Source organism: Acomys russatus, chromosome 6 (genome assembly GCF_903995435.1).
Source record: "Acomys russatus chromosome 6, mAcoRus1.1, whole genome shotgun sequence".
Taxonomy (NCBI): Eukaryota; Metazoa; Chordata; class Mammalia; order Rodentia; family Muridae; genus Acomys; species Acomys russatus.
In genome coordinates, this window is record NC_067142.1 from 76,317,862 (window position 1) to 76,340,354 (window position 22,493).

Below are 22,493 nucleotides of genomic sequence, written 5' to 3' on the forward strand. Positions count from 1 at the left end.
TTTATATATGTGAATTACAAACCACTGAAGTTTTAAAAATAAGGATAATGTACCAAGCGCCATTTACAGAAAAACCACAGTGGACTGTGGAAGTTCATGAAGTGACAATTTGCCCCCGGCCCCCTGAAACAGGGTTTCTCTGTGTGGCTTTGGCCGTCCTGAACTCAGAGATCTGCCTGCCTTTTCCTCCCAAGTGCTGAGAGTAAGGGACTGTGTGCCAACCCCAGTTAGTATATCTGCAACAAACTCTAATGTTCAGGAAAATCACAGATGAGAGGGGTTAGATAGCGCCCTCTAGACAGGACAGGAAGCTGTACCCGTCGAGTCCCAACAATATGGTCGCTTGAACAAGACCAGCGTAGTGACAACACCTGTTAACATGCCAACACAGTCACGGGAAATTCCATGTAGCCCAAACCCTAGACAAAGAGCTACAAGTAGCCAGTCAATGGCTGCACAGAAAGGGAGGTTAGTTTCCTCAATTGAGGAGGTTCTGAAATACACTATAATGCTACCTAACATGCATGTTTCATTTGGTACTTCTAAGAACTGTGTGAAATAGTTGCTGTAGCAAATAACCTCCAGCCCATAACATGAAGAATGCACACACATTACGGTGTTTGCCAAGACAGCATCAACAAAAATGTTGGGCTTTAATAGATTTCACAGTATCAGGAAGAAAAGCATCGATTTCTGAGATCACAAAAGGCAGAAAAAAAAAGTCAGTGACTTCAAATACAGACAAAACACTTTTAACATTTTAGTGAGCAAGAGTTACCTGTCCAAATACAGGAAAATGAACTCTTTAATTGGACAGTATTGGTATTTTGAGAAAGTTTTCGCCTGAACTTACCAGGTGTACTTGTTGAAGAGGCCTTAGTAGTTACAGGCTCCGAGTCTTCCTAAACATACAGAAACGGTCACATTAACATCACGTTCACCGAAACTGCAGCTCTCTGCAGCTGGGTTACAAGCTCCCTTCCTGTGCTCGCTCTTTCTGCCACTCTCCTTTCCCACCACCCACCTTGTCTTTCTTTTCATTCTGCCTTACAGTTTCCCTCTCTTATCTCACTCTGTCTTCTTCCTATGCCTTCCCAAAGCTCTTTCTGTGGTAAGTTCTGAGACCCTGTACTAGCCAATGCTAGGAACGTGCGATGAGACAGATCGGAGGACTGTTAGGAAAGGAGGCCAGATGACACAGGGAGAGCCATTACAACCTGTGTGGAACGACAACACAGAAATATGGAGCAGGGCATGAGGGGTGTACTTCTAAGGGACCTAGCTAATGAACATGGGGTTCCTAAGGGTGATGTATAAATTGTTGACCACATATATATATATAAATAAATAAAAGACAGGGTTTCTCTGTGTAGCCTTGGCTGTCCTGGACTAACTTTACACCAGGCTGGCCTCTAACTCACAGCAATCCACTTGCCTCTGCCTCTGGAGTGCTGGGATTAAAGGCGTGTGCCACCACCTGGCTTATAATTCTTTAACCTTACGTAGCACTAATAAATTGAGAAGCCCAACAGATTGGAAAACCTGTCTAAATTCATTTACTCATTTAAAGGCGGGTAAAAGAACAGACTAACTTTACAGGTTTGAACTTAACTTTAGAGGTTCAGGACTTTCCCTACAACTCCCATATTCAATTCCAGTCACTAAGAATGAGGTATGCACAGCACAAGTTATTTTTAATACCTGTGTAGTTAGAAATAAAACAGGCAAACACATAGGATCAAACATTAAGTTCAGATTAAGTAATTTTTTCTCTCTTTCTTTTCTTCTTCTTCTTCTTCTTCTTTTTTTTTTTTTGAGACAGGGTTTCTCTGTGTAGCCTTGGCTGTCCTGGACTCACTTTGTAGACCAGGCTGGCCTTGAACTCACAGCGATTCGCCTGCCTCTGCCTCCCAAGTGCTGGGATTAAAGGGAGTTCCACATCTTAAAGTCAGAGATTTTCATATTGACTTACACTTCTGTCTTCCTTTTGTTCGGCTTCTATTGTTGACCCCTTTTCAGCAATTCTTCTCCTGGAAAGGCAAGTTGACGAAAACATTTTATATCACCTACCTACCTATTATCAAGATCTTCCTCATTCTAGACATACCCACTACAATGAAATTCCTCACCTCCTGGCCAGCAGGGCGCTCATTTCTTCCATTAGGCCACTACCACCTAGAGGAAGGGGTCCGTTCCCACGACCAGCATCTGCTTTGGATGAGGCCAAGTTCACACCTACAGTACACCCTCCACCTGGGTAAGAACCGTCCTCCACCTTAATGAGAACACACACAACGATGGCCTATGTAGATAGTAATGTTTACTAACATATTCAAAACAGAAGAACACATTGATTCTGAATAAGCACTTTTTTTTTTTAAATTTGAGAACCAATAGAGTGAATAACATGGATTTTTACTTATCAGTATGAATTCTATCTAAGTTAAGATTACCAACAATGGGATGAAACAGTCTTGTCTCTCCATATAGTATACTGAGAAAGACATGATCCTGATGGTATTTTTCCCCCCTCATCTCAAATGTATAACCTGAATCCAATATTGAGGGGGAAATGTGATAAACCAAACTGAAAGGTAATTTTTACAAACAACTGTCAGTGTTTTAAAAGGTGATAAAGACTGAGGACATAACAACTAAATTTACTTATTTACTTATTTATTATCCTGGACTCGCTTTGTAGACCTGGCTGGCCTTGAACTCACAGCGATCCACTACCACTGCCCAGCACAACTAAATTTAAACTAGAAAAAAAAAAAAAAAAAACGGCCTAAAAACCAATTAGCTATTTCTCTCCAAATTTACACTGAGGTAGAAAAATAAGAGCATAGTGTTTTTGACTTACTCTCAAATCATTTAGGTTAAAAACTGTGTAGTAAAGGAGATATGCACAAACAAAAGGCAAGTATTAGTCAATAAACTCATCATCTGTAGATAGGTGCCCCATATTTGATGACCTCCCCTTGGTGGGGAGCCCTGGTGGCACTCAAAGAAAGAATAGGCAGGCCATCAAGATGAGACTTGATAGCCTGTGACCAATAAAGTGGGGGAAGAGATCCCTCTTGGTCATGGACCTAGGGGAGGGGAATAGGGTGGGCGTGGAAGGGAGGGAGGAACGAGAGGATACAAGTGATAGGATAACAATTGAGTTGTAATCTGAATAAATTAATAAAAAATGTGCGTATAGAAATAATCTGGAGATAATAGGGGTCACAGAAATGTTACACTACACTTTTAGACCTTTTCTAAAATTTCAAATTGTGTTGGTTTTCAATCAATATCAGGTTTCGTACCAGCATGAAACAATTTTACTACTTTAGACATTTAGAAACAACAAGAGACACATTTAAAGTTCAGTAACTTGGTAATTTACCCGAGACACTTTCCTAAGCTTTGCTCCCGCAATTGCAGCTGCAAGTCCAGTTAAAGGGCGATTGTCTTCTGGCATCGAGCCAGAGAAAAATCCAGATGCGGGGAGGGGAGGGGCAGGAGGTGGGGGAGGAGGGGGAGGAACTTGATTAGGAAGAGGGGGTGGTGGAGGTGGTGGTGGAGGCCCAGAGGATGGTAGTGGGGGTGGTGGAGGGGGTCCAGGGGGAGGAGGAAGTGCTGAGGCGTGGGCAGGGCCTGATGGGAGGGGTGGGGGTGGTGGAGGTGCAGGTGGTCCCAAGACAAGGCCTGAGAGAAAGACAAGTTAACAAGTCATCAACAACAGAGCTAAATCATTGTATTTTACATGAGTAGATATATAGAATGCCATTCTAAAGTAACTGACTCAGACACTGCACTTAAGAAATTAATTTATCATAATACTTAATACATAATATTAGTTTTAAATAAAAGATGCTAGAATTGAAAGCTGAAGTGTGTATACAACCATTTAATATCAGACCTTGTGTAATAAAACTAATGCTATTCCCCCTCCCCCAGAGATTTGAAGACAAATGCTTGTATGATTTTAGAAAAGTATGCAATGTTTTACACACACACACACACACACACACACACACACACACACACACACACACTGCAGTTAGTACTGACAGATAACAGACTTGACTCTGATGACAAAGGTATTGATTACAGACAGACAAGATGAAAACTATACAAGTGTGTGGCGTGTCAAGGCTTCAGTATCTTAAAATGATTCTACATGTAGCCTGAGTTAAGAATCACAGAAAGTAAAATAATATCAGGTAAAACTACAAATTAACTGAGGATTATAAAGCTGTTTTAGCTGTCAAGGTAGAGTATATAGAAGTATTCTAATCTTGTAAAAAAAAAAAAAAAAAAGTCACAGAGAGTAAAGCATTTAAAACCAAAATACCAAATCAATAAGTATTTACTTAAGGTTTAAAAGGGCTAATTTTTGTTTCTGTAAAGTTAGAGTTGAGTTTGCATACTGGGTAGTAGCTGTCACTCCTGAGGCTTGAACAGGCATATAAACAGAAGGGAAGGGCTGAAAATGAGCTGTCCCATCCTGCAGATTGAGTTCTGAGCCACAGCAGGACGATTATTCAGCCTTGTCAGGCTGGTGGTACCTTTTGTTCAGATGTCAACCACAGAGATATTAATAATCATAAGACATTATTAAAAAATGTATTTTTAACAGGAGAGGTATTTTTAAATCCAGATTGTAACACTTTCCATAAGCAGGACTTTGTTTTCAGCATCCTCTCTATAGCTCATAAACAAACAACAAAAGACAGGGTTACCATGCATCTTCTCACTTACACAACTGGGTACATCTTTATGTACACAGGCTACATCTGATGTTATATGGCCCCTTCCCTGCAGCCATGAAATATAGCCTGTTTTGGGGGAAAACCCTCAAGGATCCTCTGTTCGCCCTTTATACCACTACTTGCAATCTGTTCCACAGAATCCTCTGGTGGCATACACCAAACCTGTCATCCTCCTACCTTTTGCAAAGAGCCTGAGAGGCTACCCACCCTTTAAGTCTAGTGTGTAGAGCGGAATATGGCAGTACAAAGTGAAAAGGGGTGAAAACAGCAGTGCTCCAGGGCAAACTCTGGGATGATTCATCTATTAAATAGATCTCTAAGTCTCAGGAAAGATCTCATATTTACCTCAGGGAAGATCAAACAGTGAAGCTTTCCTAGTGAAGTTTAAAGTAAACGTATTAGTATTGGGGTCCCTAAATATTAAAAGGCACCTTCTTCAATACTGCAAAAGATCTAAAAACAAGTTTAATATGGACATCGCCCATACTAAGTTGCTATATACAATTAAGGCCCAGGATTAAGAAAAAGGTCCTTCATTTTAATTTTTCAAATAAAAAAACCCGAAGTACTCTGGCACAAAGATGCCCAGTTACTAAAACCATCCGACTCATCCTTGGCAGTCAAAGCTGTTGCTAAGCACCACTCTCAAGTAGTGAAGCCTTACCCTGTGGGGTTGGCGTCTCGGCCGGCTGAGAGGCTGCCTGCAAGCCTGGCTCGGAAGCAGAGGAGTCTCCCAGCTCAGGATTTAGAGGGGTCTCCACAGAGGCAGGGGCAGCTGCAGAGGGAGAAGGGAGAACACTGGGCTTGGATGAGGGAGTTGAGGCAAGAGGGGTGCCTGGAGGAGGAGAAGCCTGTGATCCACAGTGTGAGAGTGAGGCGAGGGGAGGCAGCGGCGGCGGCGGTGGCGGCGGCGGCGGTGGTGGTGGCGGCGGCGGCGGAGGTGGCGCTGCTGGCCCTGAGGTAGGCGGTGGAGACACTGGGTATGTTACAGAGTCCAGCGACCCATTGGGTGCTGTCGGTGACTGAGGCATTTGGGGCACAGGAGAGGAGACACAAATGGGAAGAACAGGCCTTGGGCCAGTAGCTTTGCCAGGGGGGCTGCTAATCATTATCGGAGGAGATGGAGGGAGGGGTGAGAAATTGGAAGTAGGCCAGGCACAGGACTTCGCAGCTGGAGGCTGAGAAGAGGGTGGGTTCACAGGAGAAGAAGGTCGAGAGTTTTTGTTCAGAGGACGAGGAACTGTGGCGTAATGGGGAAGAACAGGGTGGAAGGCTGAACCTAGAGATGTTGCAAAACGTGTCGCTGAGTGCCGCAGTGGTGGTGTAGGGGGTGTGGAAGTAGGTGGCAAGGCGGTCACTACAGCGTAATCAGGAGTGGCGTCTGACACCGGAGCTGAGATGACTTTAGCATATGATGGAGGAGGTGCTGAAGGAGGCTGGCAACTGGAATACTCAGCAAGTGGAGCATTATACAGGGAGCTGTCTGAAGATGGAGCTGGACATAAGGTGGGAAGCAGCGGCAAAAGACAGGATAAAAAAGGAGAGAGAAAAAGGGAGCTAGTGAAGCCACAAAACCAGCAATCAGACAAAATGTATAAACGTAGACTACAGTTAGTACCAGAGAATTAGGCAAATAACTGTCTCCACTTGAGGAAATTTAACTGGTAAACACATTTTGGAACCCGAAAGAGGATGGAGTAAGTTTTTAAAAAATATGTGATTAATATCTACTCTCCATAGGAAGAGGGTACAGTAGTAAGTCTTAACCTTATTAGTCAACTGAAACGGCATCTCAGTGACTACAAACGGCGGAGTACACCAAGCTGTTTCAAGCCTGGCAAAATGTTTACTAGGAAGGGAAGGGACCCTCAACCCACTCCTCAGGGGTAACTCCAGACAACTGGACAGTTAAAAACAATGAAATCACCAACTAACCAATCAGAAACCCACACTGGCTTCTCATGTAGCTCAAGAATAAAATTCTTTGATAACTATTAAACATTTACCCTAACCTCTATGACACTTGGAATTCGAATTATCATTTTTCACAATGCCAGAAAATGTTTTAAGTAACCAGTTATTTTTGAGAGAATATTTTCATCTATTTTAACTTTTCTTCCAAAAATCTAACTATAACCAAGCTAACTTCTTGCTGTACGTAGCATAATACATATAGTATGTGATAATTTTAAGCAACCACACAAGGGAAATATCTTCCAAGATCATTATAAAAAAAATCTCTGCATAAAAACATATTCACACTTTATAGCTGAATTCTAGGGCGACAAGAAGAATTAAAATGACAGACTAAAAATTCCCAAGAGCTTTCTTTTAGTTTCTAAGCAATAAAAGAAACACGGAAGCAGTAATTGCTGAGCATTTATCCTAACTCCAAACTGTTCCACGTATTCCCAAGCATTACACACATGTGCAATATCACTATTCACGACTGCACAGAGCCTTGCCCAGCTCAGAGGTGGGAGGCGTGTGTCTGCAGACTCCTTACCAGCATTGGACACTCTGTGCTCTCTCTCCCACTCCACTTGCTCTCGCTCCAGCTGCTCCAGGCGCTCTCGGTCTTGCCTCTCCCTCTCCAGGCGCTCCAGCCGCTCCCTCTCCAGGCGTTCCACGTGCTCCCTCTCCTGCCGCTGCCGCTCCAGCTGCTCCTGCTCCAGGCGCTCCCTCTCCAGCCTCTCCCTCTCCAGCCGGTCTCTCTCTAGCTTTTCCCTGTCCATTCTTTCTCTCTCCAGCCTTTCCCTCTCCAGCTCCTTCTGTCGCTGCTGTTCTTGCAGTTGCCTGAAAGTGAACATTGGATGAATAAAAATGTGCATTTATAGCTCCCCATCACTAAAATGAATGGATGCTCATTTCACTTCTGATTCAAATAAATGTAGAACCCATAGCAACTACTTCCCCGTGAAGGAAGGCTTCCTTACCTCTTATTTTATACCAATGGAACTAAGCTCTCCACATGGCTCAATCAACACAATTTTTTACAATAGAGAGCTGCGAGTAAACCTACCACTTTAATGACCAAGTCATTATATTAATCAGGTGATGAAATAATTTAAAAATAAAGTAATCTCCTTTTCTTAAAATATAACATTTTAACTCCACAAGTTATAATTTCAGAAAACACAACAATCATAGAGCTACAGCTGAATAAACATTAAGTGAAAACAAACCCAGTTAAGTAAGAAATAAACTTTAAATCACTAAAATGTTGATCTACAGGCAACTATAGTTAACATTTTAAGATATATCACTGTGACATGCTGGCAAGAAATTAGATACATTAAAACTTTTAATTTTTACTTTTTAAAAGTTTTTTTGAGACAGGGTTTCTCTGTGTGTAGCTCTAGCTGTCCTTGAAAACAGAGATTTGCCTGCCTCTGCCTCCCGAGAGCTGGGATTAAAAATGTGCACGACCACCGCCCAACTACATTAAAACATTTAAAATTAAATTAGACAGAAAAGACTCCTTCTCTCCCTCCAATAATGTGCATAAAGAAACTCAATTGAAGTTTGTGTTAAAATTTTAAGTCCTTAGGTGCTAGGGATGTGGCTCAGCAGTTAAAAGTACTGGCTGCTTGCTGTGATGGTATATGCCCTCTTACTGCAGCTAGTAATGCTCGTTGGCTGATGTCCCTGGGAGGCCTGCTCTTTTCTGAGAAGAGGGCTGTGGGTGAGAAGGGAGGTGGGAAAGAGAGACCCAGGGGGAGGGGGGGTAGAGGGAGGGGAAATTGCAGTTGGGATGTAATACATGAGAGAATAATAATAAAATAAATAAAGAAAGAAAAGAGCACTGGCCACTCTTCAGAGAACCAGGGTTTGGTTACCAGAACCTACACAGAGGTTCACAAAAATCTGTAACTCCAGTTCCAGAAGAGCCAACACCTGTTTCTGGTCTTCATGCAAACACCAACACATATGAAAATTAATTTTTAAAAAAAGGGACCACTGCTAATTGGGAAAAAAAGTTTTAGGATGTTTACATTTTGTGCTTCTGTGTCTCTTTTCATTCATCTCAAAGTAATACATATATCACAATAATATATATAAAGCTTATAACAAAACAAACATTAGCTTATGGTCTTAACATTTCTCCACTTATTTATCATTTTAGTTGATTCTTGTGTCTTAACTTTAGACACCCATTGTCTAATGTTAAAAATCGTCCATAACCACTCTCAACACACGCGCGCGCGCGCGCGCGCACACACACACACACACACACACACACAGCCATAGGAAAATAGTTTGGCTAAAATCAATATTGAGGGTTATACTAACATTATATAAACACTGTCCACAGCTGAGCTACATACATAGCACTCTGATGGCATTTCACTCCCATTCTAATTGTTGGACATTTTTTTTTTTAAGCTGTTATCTGTTTCTCTAAGCAACATAGCACTTCTAACACAGAGAACACGTAAATTTTGGTAGTCATCATAGGTAAGATAGATATGGATGTGTCTGGAAGCAGTATGAAATAATGTCATTTATAACTGGAATGTATTGACTTTAGAAGAGTGCTCCACATGTGAAAATAATCTCAATAAAAGATACAGTGTCTACTGAGGAAAAAAAGCATAATGCCAAAGAGTACCTCCAAGTTTGCTGACAGTTAACTCAAGTGCGCAGCGGACACACTCTCAAGAGACTGATGTGAGAAGAAAGTAACGGATGCTTTTAATAGTCTGCTCATTGAAAAGATGTCTATGCATACATAGCTGAAAAAACTGCCGAGCAGAAATTTCCCGACTTACAAATCTGACGATGTAAAGCTGGCTTCCCTCAGTATCATCACGACCAGACTGCAGACTGGAACGCACAATGCCCTGCTTCCTAGAGGCGGTCTGCCTCTGGTTCCTGTCTGCCCATTAGCAGGGTCACCTCTAGCTCTTACTAAAGAACGTGTCTGAATTCTGAGCTGTGCGAAAATTCCAATAGGCCTGTATTCTTTGAGTTAGATATATATTTTCGGTAATTTGATTGTTTCAGAAGAATTACATACCTTTTCCAGAAAAAATATAAATGAATACTATTAGTATTTTAGATATATTAAATAAAAACATAAGACATAGTTATTTTTTTCTATCACTGAAGTAATTTTCTCCAAAACAGCAGTCCCCAAATGTAAACAGATGCAAAAACAAAAAATACCCAAAACAACAGGCTCACAATGAATTCAATATATACATACAAACACGCACCTAGTTTATGTTTACTTAAAGGCACAGTCTTGTGAAGCATGTAAAATATAAATAAAATCTTTACCTAGAACAGTTTTGGGATACATACAGAGATTTCAGTTTCATAAAATGAAGTGGGAGAACAAAGCAGGAAAAACATTCTGGTTTCTAACCCTGAGTAATACTGACATGCTGGAGAGTGAAAGTGTGTACTCTTTAACTTTCTTGACAGGGTTTCACTATGTAGTTCCACCTGGCTTTGAACTCACACACACTGATTGGCATTTGTCTCTCAAGTGCTGGGATTAAAGATGTGCACTGCTACATCTGGAGTAGACACATACTTTTTTTTTTTCATTTTTTTTTATTAATTTATTCTTGTTACATCTCAATGTTTATCCCATCCCTTGTATCCTCCCATTCCTCCCCCCTCCCCCATTTTCCCATTATTCCCCTCCCCTATGACTGTTCCTGAGGGGGATTACGTCCCCCTATATATTCTCATAGGGTATCAAGTCTCTTCTTGGCTACTTGCTGTCCTTCCTCTGAGTGCCACCAGGTCTCCCCCTCCAGGGGACATGGTCAAATGTGAGGCACCAGAGTACGTGAGAAAGTCGTATCACACTCTCCACTCAACTGTGGAGAATATTCTGACCATTGGCTAGATCTGGGAAGGGGTTTAAAGTTTACCGCCTGTATTGTCCTTGGCTGGTGCCTTAGTTTGAGCGGGACCCCTGGGCCCAAATCTGCCTATCATATTATTCTACTTGTAGATTTCTAGGACCCTCTGTATCCTTTTATTTTGCTATTCTCCCATGCGTCTCTCATTTAGAGTCCCAATAGGATGCCTTCCCCTCTGTCCCAGTTTCCTGGTAAGTGAAGGCTTTCGTGGGACTAGACACATACTTGATTGTACTATGTGGGCATTTTGTCTCTCTATTAGTAACAAAAAGATGGAATATTCAAAAGAAGATAACTGAATTTTAGTATCACAAAGCCCTGAGACAAGAGCCAATACTTACAGCAGAATCCGATCAACTCGGGGTCCATCCTGCCTCTGGAGAATGATGGGAGTGCTGTACACCTTCATTACTCCAGCTCCTCAGCTCTGGGTTGGAATTCTTATTCCCCTTTTATAACTTTCAGGTAGTAGTGATGATTTGCAAGCTATTTATAGATATTAACTAAATTATCTTCTATGTTGAGATGTGCACAGGACTGACTCATGTTTCTTAGAATATATTTTTCCATTACAGCCAAGGGAGCCAAACATTAATAACATGAATAGGAACCAGAAACTGATTTAATGAACGACAGACACACATAGAAAACGATATTATGGTATAATAAAAGAATCAGATCAACAAAGTTTAACATTTAAAATAGTGGCCAACTTCATACTGACTAAGAAGTAAACCTATAAATGCAAGGCCTAGTTTAAGTCAGAGTATTACAAGGCATCTTACACTTACCACTTCTGATTTCTTCCTATAGACGCAATTAAGTTTCAATACTCTTGCACTTATCTCATGTTTCTAAACACAGTAATTTCTTTAGAAATGTTTATTCTTGACTTTTCAAATTTAGATGTTACTCTTTTCCTTCCAGATAAATGATCTGGGTGGTTAGCACTAGGGCCTCCATGAGTTCTATCCCTGAACTACACTCTAGCCCGACTCCTCCCACTCAGGCTACCTCCCAATTTTTTCTTCTCTGTTCTACAGAAATAGTAAGACAGAGTTTCACTCCTTGTTCATCTATAATTCCCCCTCCTGGCCCCCCCCATCTTCAAGAACAGGGTTTCTCTGTGTAGCCTTGACTGTCCTGGACTCACTTTGTAGACCAGGCTGACCTTGAACTCACAGCGATCCGCCTGCCTCTGCCTCCCGAGTGCCGGGATTAAAGGCGTGAGCCGCCACTGCCCAGCTCTAAGAAATTTTTTAAAATCTGGGTGCTAAACACTAACACTTTCTTCTGTGTCCTCACATCAACTGTATGTACCCCCTACATCACTCCACGCTCTCCATCAGAAGTGTAAACTACCTCCTTTCTACGGTTAACCATCTGTCAACCATCTCAGGGCTCTTTCTTACTCTGTCTTCCTTCCCTTCAGACAAACCCATCAGGAGCCCTGGCTGTCCTGGAACTCTCTTTGTAGACCAGGCTGGCCTCGAACTCACAGAGATCCGCCTGCCTCTGCCTCCCGAGTGCTGGGATTAAAGGTGTGCATCACCACGCCCAGCAAGAAAATTGTTTTTGAGACAGGGTCTCAAAGTAAACAGATACTAAAGGCACCAGCTCACAGAGTTAAGTTAGTATGTTTATACAAGTATGTGTTTATGTTTAAACACAAATATATACATGAGATATCAAAATACATTTCATTCAGCCTTGAATCTGGAATCTCCCTCTCTGCCATGTAAGGGTTGAGATTATAGTTCTGTGCCACTGTCCCTGGATGAGAAGATATTTTAAATTGGGCTTCCTCATAGCATAGACTAATATGAACAGCAAGTAAGCACAAAAATAAAAAAACCAGCTGGGTGTGGTGGTGCATGCCTGTAATCCCAGCACTACGGAGGCAGAGGCAGGTGGATTTCTGTGAGTTCGAGTCCAGCCTGGTCTACAAAGTGAGTCCAGGACAGCCAGAGCTGTTACAGAGAGAAACCCTGTCTTGAAAAAACAAAAAAGAATGAACCTTGGAGATGTAAATTTAAATTTTCATTAAAAGATTTATTACTCTAATGCCTTTCATATATGGCCATTAAGCACTAGAAATGTGGCTATTTTGAACACACACACACACACACACACACACACACACACACACACACACACACATTTTGGTTTTGCTTTTTGAGCCTGGGTTTCTCTGTTTCTCTGTTATGTAGTCTTGGCTGTCCTGGAACTCACTGTGTAGACCAGGTTACCTTTGAACTCGGAGATACCCCTGCCTCTGCTTCCCAAGTGCTGGGATTAAAGGCGTGCACCACCACTGCCTGGTGCAAATTGTCTTTTTAAAAAAGATGGATACTAACCCAATATGGATGTCCTCTGAGTGTCTTCACTCAGCGGGGGATTGGGACAGATGCTCGGACTCATGAATGGATTCCAAGTGAGAGTGGTATAGAAGAACGGGGAGATAGAAGGACCCAGAGGGTCCAAGAACCCCACAAAAAGACTGGTGAATCTGTATGGGGTGGGGGGGGGGGGAGGGAGTGTGGGTGAGGGGGAGAGGGGGACACACACAAACTGCTGTACCAACCAAGGACCATGCATGCAGTAAACCTAGACCCCCTATTCAGATCTAGTCAATGGAGAGCTCATTCTCCATGGCTGTGGGGAGAGTGGGGACTGCCTCTGACATGATGGGTGCCCCTTATTTGACCACTTCCCCTTGGTGGGGAGGCCTGGTGGCACTCAGAGGAAGGGGAAGCACGCTATCCTGATGAGACCTGGTAGGCTGTGATCATATGGTGGGGGAGGAGGTCCCCTTCTGTCACAAGTCTAGGGAAGGGGAACAGGGTGAAAGAGGGAGGGAACGGGAAGGTACAAGTGAGGGGATAACAATTGGGATGTAATCTGAATAAATTATTTTTAAAAAGAGATTTATTTTTATTTTCTGTGTATGGATGGGTGTTTTGCTGAATGTATGTCTGTGCACCATATGTGTGCAGTGCCTGTAGGATCCATAAGAGGGTACTGGAAACCACCACCACTCACACACATACTGAAATGAAGGTATAGACAGCTTTAGATGCCACATGGGTGCTCTTAACCACCGAGCCATCTCTCCAACACCATGTAAACTGTCTTAAGGATTTCATAGTTCATATTGGGTTTTTTTTTGTTTGTTTTTGGTTTTTCAAGACAGGGTTTCTCTGTGTATCATAGTTCATATTGAAATGGTAAATGACACAGACCTGTGTATCTATTCGGGCTAATTCAGAAAAAAATATCCATCCCTAACGAGGTTGTATTATACACTTGATTTTAGCTAAAAGGCATAGAAGGGATGAAACTGTGCTACAATTTTAAGTCTACCTCTAGACTGCACTTGAAATGATGGTGATAGTCAACAGTACTTTGACTTTCTAGTTAAATAAGCCATGTGAAAGCCACACTGGTCACAGATATTTACCAAGAACAAAACAAAACAAACAAAAACAAAAAGCCCCAGGCATGGTAAATGCCCACAACCCCAGCACTGGGGATGGGGATCACTGAAACCTACCAGGCATCCACCTGCATCAGCAAGCTCCAGGTTCAGTGAAAGAGCATTTCAAACAATAATGTAAAAAGCAACTGAAGACACCTGATGCTGACCTCTAACGAGTACACACATGGGTATACAGGTGCATATGGGACACACATTGATACTGAAAAGAGTAAGGCTTAGTGAAGGGACAGACACTTCCATACCCTAACTATTTAATATATTTTTAGATGTAGCACAAGAATGTTTTTTTTAAACAAAAAACAAAAACAAAAAACAAAAAAACCCCAAACAAACAAAAACCAAAAAAACCCAGATAGAATGAAAGTCAATTTCAAAGAACTGAAGGACATAATATGTTGTCAATGTTCTTGGGACATGCTGCAAAAGACAGAAGTGCAAATGCATAGATTTACCTTCTCTGGATTTCCAACTCTTCTTGGGACGGGCCATTTTGAACTTGAGCAGGTAGTTGTGAATTTTGTCTAGGCAATGTTGGCCCTATAAGGGAGGGAAACATTACAGATGAATGTTACCATTCTACCAAGCTGGATGGAGGAAATTAAACCATGAGAACAACACAAAACCATCACATATTAAAAAAATGCATCTTCCTTTTGTCTAGCAAAATAAAATATAAGCTTTACATAACACACAGCAAATGAAAGACTGCAACGCAATGCTGTCATCATCTCCAGAAGGCTTACTTGAAACAAATGGAAACACCAACAATAAAGGAAAAAATAAACATTTATATATGAAGAGCTTGAGTAAAACAAGTGTTCAATGAGCATCTGAATAGGCACCTGAGCTTGACATTTTCTAAGACAATGAGACATTCTGCTTGGGGTAATTATTCATGAGGTGAAGAGGAAAAACTTAAATGAAAAATCAGAATTCAAAAACTCACCTAAATAGAACACTGGAAATGAAAAACAGGAGAGAGAGAGAGCATGAGAACCTCATTACTAGACTGAAGTATGCTAATGCATTTATCAAACTTGCCCACTTGAGCTGCCATTTTTGTTTAATGACATGGCATTTCCAATACTGGTGAAACAAACATTTGCTAAACTCCCATATATACTGTATTAACCTACTTATCTGAATTTTTAATGCTATCAGTAATCTTAACAGCTTTTCATTTGAGGTAAGAAAGGTGGGGGTAGGGCTAAGACCCTGTGTTTACACCAACATGAAACTGTCATGAGCGACCACTGACCATCCATTCCCAACATCCACCTATATAATGCAGACCCATCGTTTAGCATCTTAGACTGTCACTAACTTGTGGGAAATCTTATTGTTATGGGATATAAAAATTAGTTGAGATACATGTTGCACCTAGTTTAATATATGATGACTAACCTAAGCTAGATAGAACAACCTTGAAATCTACAACAGTAAAAGCCAAGAAAGCAAAGAGAGTTTGCTTCCATCCTGAGAAGCTTATCTGACTTCCAGTGTGCCACCAATAGTTTTGTAGAACACTACTATAAAAAGTAAGTAAATAAATGCTGTGTGTACTAGAACATGCCATTGTGATCTGTGAGTGAAGATCATGAAAGCAGCTATTTTATCCTAGCAGAGCAGACCCACAGTTGGAAGCAACGGTTCATCAGGATGTAATACAATATTGTCCATCCCAGGCACAGAAAAACAGTATTTCAACTTACCTACTAAATTTTCATCTCTTTACATGATTTTAGATTAATCGTTTAATTTGCCCTCTAATTACAAATTAGATGACAACTGCAGCAATATATTTAATTAGATATAACTGTGCTACTTTGAGAACCAAATAAAATATAAAATAAACCTCATGTAATTAACAAGAAAATAACAAAAAACAGAGTTTTAAAATCAAAGTCAAATACGCACATAAGTGTTTACATAAATGAAAATATAACTGATGTCTAATAAACAGAATGTTTGGAAAAGTAACAATGAATTTTGAAAAAAACTGTCAATGTTGGACTATAGATTAATATTTACTATTTTATAGAGAAAAGAATCCTTTTAGAAGAAGGTAGGGAGACATGAATTGGGAGGATAAATTTAATAACTTATAAAACTGGGAGTATAATTTATTTACATATCCATACTTATATTTATTTTAAAACAATAAAATAAGCATTTGGCAAAACCAAGTTAAAAAACCATTACAGCTTACTTACTTTTAAAAATAGTGTCTGAGTGTTTAAGTGAAAACTTTGGCCAGTGTAACTAGTGGGACAGCTGGAAGTCAGTAATCTAACTGTCATGCTGACATCTAGAGAAGGCATTGCATCTCAATATTATTAATGAATTAAACCTATGTCTTAGCTGAAATCTATAAATTCAAGTCAAAGAGGTTACAATTTCAATCTAATCTTATTAAACAATTTTTGTTTGTTTTTAATCGAACTCTGGGCCCAGCATGGTGGTGTATGCCTGTCATCTCAGCATATGCGAGGCAACCACAGGAGAGTTTTGAGTTCAGGGTCACCCTGGGCTATATATATAAACAAACACACACACACACGTATATGTATTCTTAACAAAACAAAATTACCAAAAAGTCCCTAAGATAAGTCCTGATATGATGCATAAAGCAAACTGAATGGGGAAATTCACTATAATTTATTCCTGTCACACGAAAAGACAAGAAAAACTTTAAAGAATCCTTTAAAATAAGGATTTTGATCTAAGAATTAACTTATAATTTGTTGCTACACAGCTGTATGATAACAAGCCATTTGGTTATCCAGACATTCTTAAAATCTCTCTTTGGCATTTTGTGACATCGATTACTTAGTCTGCTTATTTTTTCTTCTTCGTCAATACTGCCAAGTTATAAAAACCTTGCATATTGAAACATATGCAATTAAACATAATTATAAACATACTATAATTATTAGATAAAAGTTCTAAGTAACTTATGAGCTAGAGGTACACAATTACATTTTCCTTCTTGTCAAACATTTTAATGGGTTATAAAACTGGTATGCTGGCATTCCACAAAACAGCAGAAACTAAGGTCAGGCAAGGGTATCAGTGGCTGTATGTTCTAGAATGTATACTATGTTTTCAAACGGGCTATATTCCTAAATGAGTTCTCATAAAATACAAAATAGGTACTTTCCTAACTGTCTCGGTGGGTAAATGACAATACTGGAACATGCATGGTATGTAGGTTATCTTTTGAAGGAGGAGGAAAAAAGAGAAACAACCAATGTGCAAAAATGAGCGACACTGCTCCAGTCCTACTCTATCGCGAGGAATGGCAACTGTCTGAGGGTTTGCTTTCATAGCCAGACAATGGTTGGTCCTAATTGGCCCAGGCTAGATGATGCAAAGCAAAGTCTGTGAGTTACTGTTCCTTTTTGTTTATTTGGTTTTTCAAGACAGGGTTTCTCTGTGTAGTCTTGGCTGTCCTGCACTCGCTTTGTAGACCAGGCTGGCCTTGAACTCACAGCGATCCTCCTGCCTCTGCCTCCCAAGTGCTGGGATTACAGGCATGCACCACCATGCCCAGCCTGAATTACTGTTCCTAAGAAAGAGAATGTAGCAATGTTGCTGATAAGCATCCTATAAGTGATGGAAATCTGATACAAACTTCTCTCTCTAAAAGGAATGACATTTCAGTCTTGCCTTCAATATTAAATTTTGGTTAAAGTACATTTCATTTACTCTTCCCATTTTAATTCTCACAAATCTCGTTTAACAAGTAGCCACAGACCATTTTAAACACACAGGACTAAAAGACAAATAAATGCCATTATATACAATACAATCAAACCTAAACTTAGCAATCAGATTGTAGATTGTTTGCTTACAACTTAAAGGCCATTTCAAAGAAATCTGTGTTTTAAACCTGCCATTTTATGTTTTTAAAATTCACCTTTATTGATAAGGTCAAATCACATTTCTCCCAGTTTTAAGAAACCGGGTAATCTGTCATTCTACGTGTGGATCTCAAATTTTTAAGCACAAAGTTACAACATCAAGTACGTTTTCAAAATGAGCTGAAGAGAGGCCTAATCACGCAGACATCAGTGATTGCTCACAGAAGCCCAGGAAAAGACAAGAGCAGAAATGAAGTAACTGATCACAAGCAATCTGCAGTGCTGAGCAGGAGTCTGGGGGGAGGGGAGGGGAGGTCTATGACTCGTCATAGAACAGATGCTCACTGCTAGAACCGTCAGCTGGAGCAACTCAGATATAATTCAGGTAACCATGAGCTCTGTTGGCATTCTGTCTTTTTTCCTTATTTATAACATGTTTGTCTAAACCAGTAAGCATATCAATTTAAACACCAGAAACCACATCAAGAATACTGAGAAACCATACTAAAATTTTAGTCACATGGATAAAGTACACACACTAGCTGATTAATTCAGTTTTTAAAAAAGCATATCACCTTATAGTTTTCTCTCATAAAATAATCTAGCCATGGTATATATGAGTCAAAAAAGAATATGTGAATAAAAAAAAAATTAAGATTTTTTTGAAACTTGGATTTCCAAAATAGGAAGTTCCTGTATCAAATAGAAATAAAAAGAATTCAAACAACATGTAACAACATACCAATCTATATAAACAGTTTCCTGTGCAAACATTTATATATATTTAAGAAACATATATAAATGATTGATTACCTCTAATGTGGAGTGGCTAAGTGATATACCTAATTTATCCATGCAAATAATACATGTATAAACACACATGTATGTTTATGAGAGTGAGCATGACAAAAAACAATCTATAAGCCTAAATTTATTTCTAAGGTACAGAACCTAAGCTACCAAATAAGGGACATTGTCACTTGAGCTTACGTCTACCTGCCTTTACAGCATGCGCGTATAGAGCTAATTCAAGGCAAACAAAGCTCCTTTCTAATACGGCACATTCACATTACTCAACTCATACAAAAATGCAAGTGCCCTTTTCTTTTAAATAGAATGTCTTCTCCAAAGGAAAATTATAATTAAAAAAAAAACAAAAAAACAAAAAAACAACTTCTCTCATTTTATATTGGAAGAAGTGAACAAAAATTACTTTAAGATTCTATTTCTAATTAAATTCTCACTAATAAGCCAACTCAAAAGCGAATCCAAAACCACCTACATGAACACAACAAGGATCACAATGTAAAGCAAAAATTTGCTTCATTAGCTCAAATACCACAAATCAGACTATGGCCTAAAAAAACAAAAGTTATGGAAATGTGCAAGTAGTATGTACCACAGCTTGAAAAAGTAATGTAAACATAATGTTGCTTACCACAGAAAATACATCGCAAATTAGTGCTGTCCTGGGTAGCAGTAACCTTGCTCTGGGCTGCAACAGACACCTTGGTGTTAGAAGCTTCGAAGGACAATGGGGCCACCTGAAGAACTTCACATTAACTAAAAGTGCTCTGAAATGTTCAAAATGTACTTATACATATGTCCTATCTAGATCCTCATCTTGGTAACTTTATAATTTTATAGCTTAAATATTTTCTGAGTTATACAATCAAAGAATGCAATCTGCATTTTAAGACTGTATTTTAAAAAATAATTGAAAATGAAGTATAGAAAGTTAAGATACATGGCCAATAGAATTAGTTTCATGAGGTCTACCCTCCCGTTTAGGAGAACTATATTTGAAAAAAATTCAGGGGAAATACTTAAGATTCATCTAATTAAGATTATTTATAGCAGCTGGAAAAAACAAAGGCTATCATTAAAAGGCTATTAGATATATATATATATATATAAATCCACTGATAAGAGATCACTCTGTACTTAACAATAACCAGCAAAGCTTATAGAGACACACTTTACTACTATTTAACCCTAGATAAGACAACAAACTTAACAAAACGAGTTAACCAAAAACTCTGGGTGGTCATGACAACTAGCCATTTAACCTACATAATTTATACTAAAATTTAATTTATTAATGAAATAAATTCATAAATTCTTTTTAGGAAGAAAAACTCAAAGGGAAAGTAGTTTCTGAAAAGAAATGCTTTATCCAAAATCAAGGTAATATTCAAAACTGGGATGAGAAAATTTTTTTCTTAACATGCAAAAGGTACATCAATAATTTCTCTGAAAACCCTTTTCAGCAAGAAAAAGATTTTATTTTCTTATGAGTACTAAGAAAGCAGTTAATGGCTTAAATACATGTTGATTTAAGGAAGATCATATTAAAGCAAACAAGACAGTATTTTATATTTTAGATTTACCTAAAAGTATATTCTTTAAGATAATGCCTAAGTAAAAAGTTTCAGTAAAATCAGAACCAAACCAATTTATATTCAAAGGCTTATCTTAATATGGCAATAAGTCAAATAATTTTCATCATTTTTAGCAACAGTCAACACGATCCAATTAAATCTTAAAGTTTTAGATGCAGTAGGTACTTCAAACACCAGTAAAATAAGACTGATAAAGCCAACTTTGCTAAGTGCTTCCACCCACCCATCTGTCAGCAAAGATGCACACACAGAGCAACGCATAACCACAGGCGGAGGAAGACAAGCTCAGCAAGCTTACGAGATCACGCTAAAGGAGATAAACATTTCAGAAAAAGTTACGATAATTACACTTTAAATTTAAACCCTTTATAAAAATGTCACACCGGCGTTTATAAATGCTACTTCCACAAAAACCTTTAATAGTAAACATGTCTCGTTATCAGGTTTTAACTCTTTAGTTCCTTTAATCCATACCAAACAGGAAAACATACAGAGACAATTAAAAGAAACTTACATGAAAAACCTGAGAAAGAATCTTGTTTCTGACAACAAAGAAGCTGCCCCATGCCATGAGCAACCATGTCAGCAGAAAGTCACCTGACAGTTGCCAGAATGCAGGCTCTGCTATCACTGCAGGAGACTCTCGGCCAGTCTCACGACTCAACTACTAAGCGATGCCCCTGCACTTGTCATCTCATCTTTAAGCGTCTTCTTTCCGGTTACTTTTATTTCTGTTACCAAGTGAGACATTGCTTTACTTTCTGGTAGCTTGAATTCTACTGCAGTCTGCATTTCCTGAAGATAGTAAATTATTCATTCCATCATATGCATAAAGCTAACAGCTTCCTGCTTGCTGTGGATGCTATTAACTCATTCTTTACTCTTAAGACTGAATAAACAGGTCTATTCAGCTTTAACTAGTCCTGCTAGTATTCCTTAATACTGACACTATTACTTATTATTACCTATGAGAAGATACTACTTTTAAAGTAAGTCATACTCTAGAAGCTCAGGGCTAAGGGAATCAAAAATAGAAAATTTTAACATCTGTATTGTATTTCTAGAAGTAATATAACCCTCTTCATCAACTACTCTGGCCCTTGATCTTCTTGCAGATGCTCACTTGTCTTTTAATGTAATATGTGAAACAGCCATCCTTTACTATTCTTTACCATTTTACTTTATTTTAAAAAACAAACAGCCGGGTTTGGTGGCACACACCTGTAATCCCAGCACTTGGGAGGCAGAGGCAGGTGGATCACTGTGAGTTCGAGGCCAGTCGGCTCTACAAAGTAGAGTCCAGGATAGCCAAGATAACACAGAGAAATCCTGTCTCAGAAAACTAAAAAACAAACAAACAAGCAAACAACTTTAAGCAAGGTTATCAATAGTAGAAAACGATGGCCTTCTCAGCTTTGATCCATTTCACTGCATTTTATTATTATATAAATACTAGAGCAGACCCTTAAAGCATCTGTGCTTTAAAAAAATTAGTGGTTTCTATTATTAACTGTCAGTCATCTCAACATAATTTGTAAGAGGATCATTGTCCCTCTCAGCAGTTTGTATTTCTAAGGATTAAATGAGACAATATTTGCTTGAATATTGGCTTGAATTTGATTTGCCTTTCTGGAAAACTGGTCATCGAGGGACAGAGTAAACTTAATGTTCGCATTTAAAGAAATGGTATTCACACTTGTGACCATTTTAATGAAGCCCTTCAGGACCAAGAGGGGAGGGCAAAGGTGGTGGTTGTGTTTGGTCTAAGGCTAAGGCATCTGAGAGAGAAGAGAGGACTCAAAATAGAATGGAGGCAGGTACTGCAATGATAGTTACCTGCATTAAAAAATAAATTCATAAAACAGACTCAATAGGTTGTATTTATATATTTATGTGATGGTACCTGGCTTTAATCCCAGCACTCAGGAAGCAGAAGCAGAGGCAGGAGGATCTCTGTGAGTTTGAGGCCAGCCTGGTCTCCTGGAGTTCATTTTTTTTTTTCTTTTTAAAAAGATTTATTTATTTATTATGTATACAATGCTCTGCCTGCTTGTACACCTGCAGGCTAGAAGAAAGCATCAGATCACATT

The 22,493-nt window shown here is 39.4% G+C and overlaps 1 protein-coding gene across 6 annotated transcripts in view; it reads right to left on the reverse strand.

Annotated features, from left to right (window-relative positions):
- Window positions 1-22,493, reverse strand: part of Enah (ENAH actin regulator) — a 106,383-nt gene that overhangs the window by 10,308 nt on the left and 73,582 nt on the right. For 2 of the 6 annotated variants that reach the window (XM_051148039.1, XM_051148037.1), the window contains exons 4-11: window positions 19,440-19,496; window positions 14,591-14,675; window positions 7,267-7,556; window positions 5,425-5,535; window positions 3,392-3,693; window positions 2,130-2,275; window positions 1,973-2,030; window positions 854-902 (exon numbers count right to left, since the gene is read on the reverse strand). In XM_051148039.1, the coding sequence (XP_051003996.1) occupies window positions 854-902; window positions 1,973-2,030; window positions 2,130-2,275; window positions 3,392-3,693; window positions 5,425-5,535; window positions 7,267-7,556; window positions 14,591-14,675; window positions 19,440-19,496 (1,098 nt within the window). Of the gene's footprint in view, window positions 1-853; window positions 903-1,972; window positions 2,031-2,129; window positions 2,276-3,391; window positions 3,694-5,424; window positions 6,256-7,266; window positions 7,557-14,590; window positions 14,676-19,439; window positions 19,497-22,493 lie in introns of all 6 variants that reach the window. The other 4 variants (XM_051148040.1, XM_051148038.1, XM_051148035.1 and 1 more) reach the window with 3 other exon arrangements.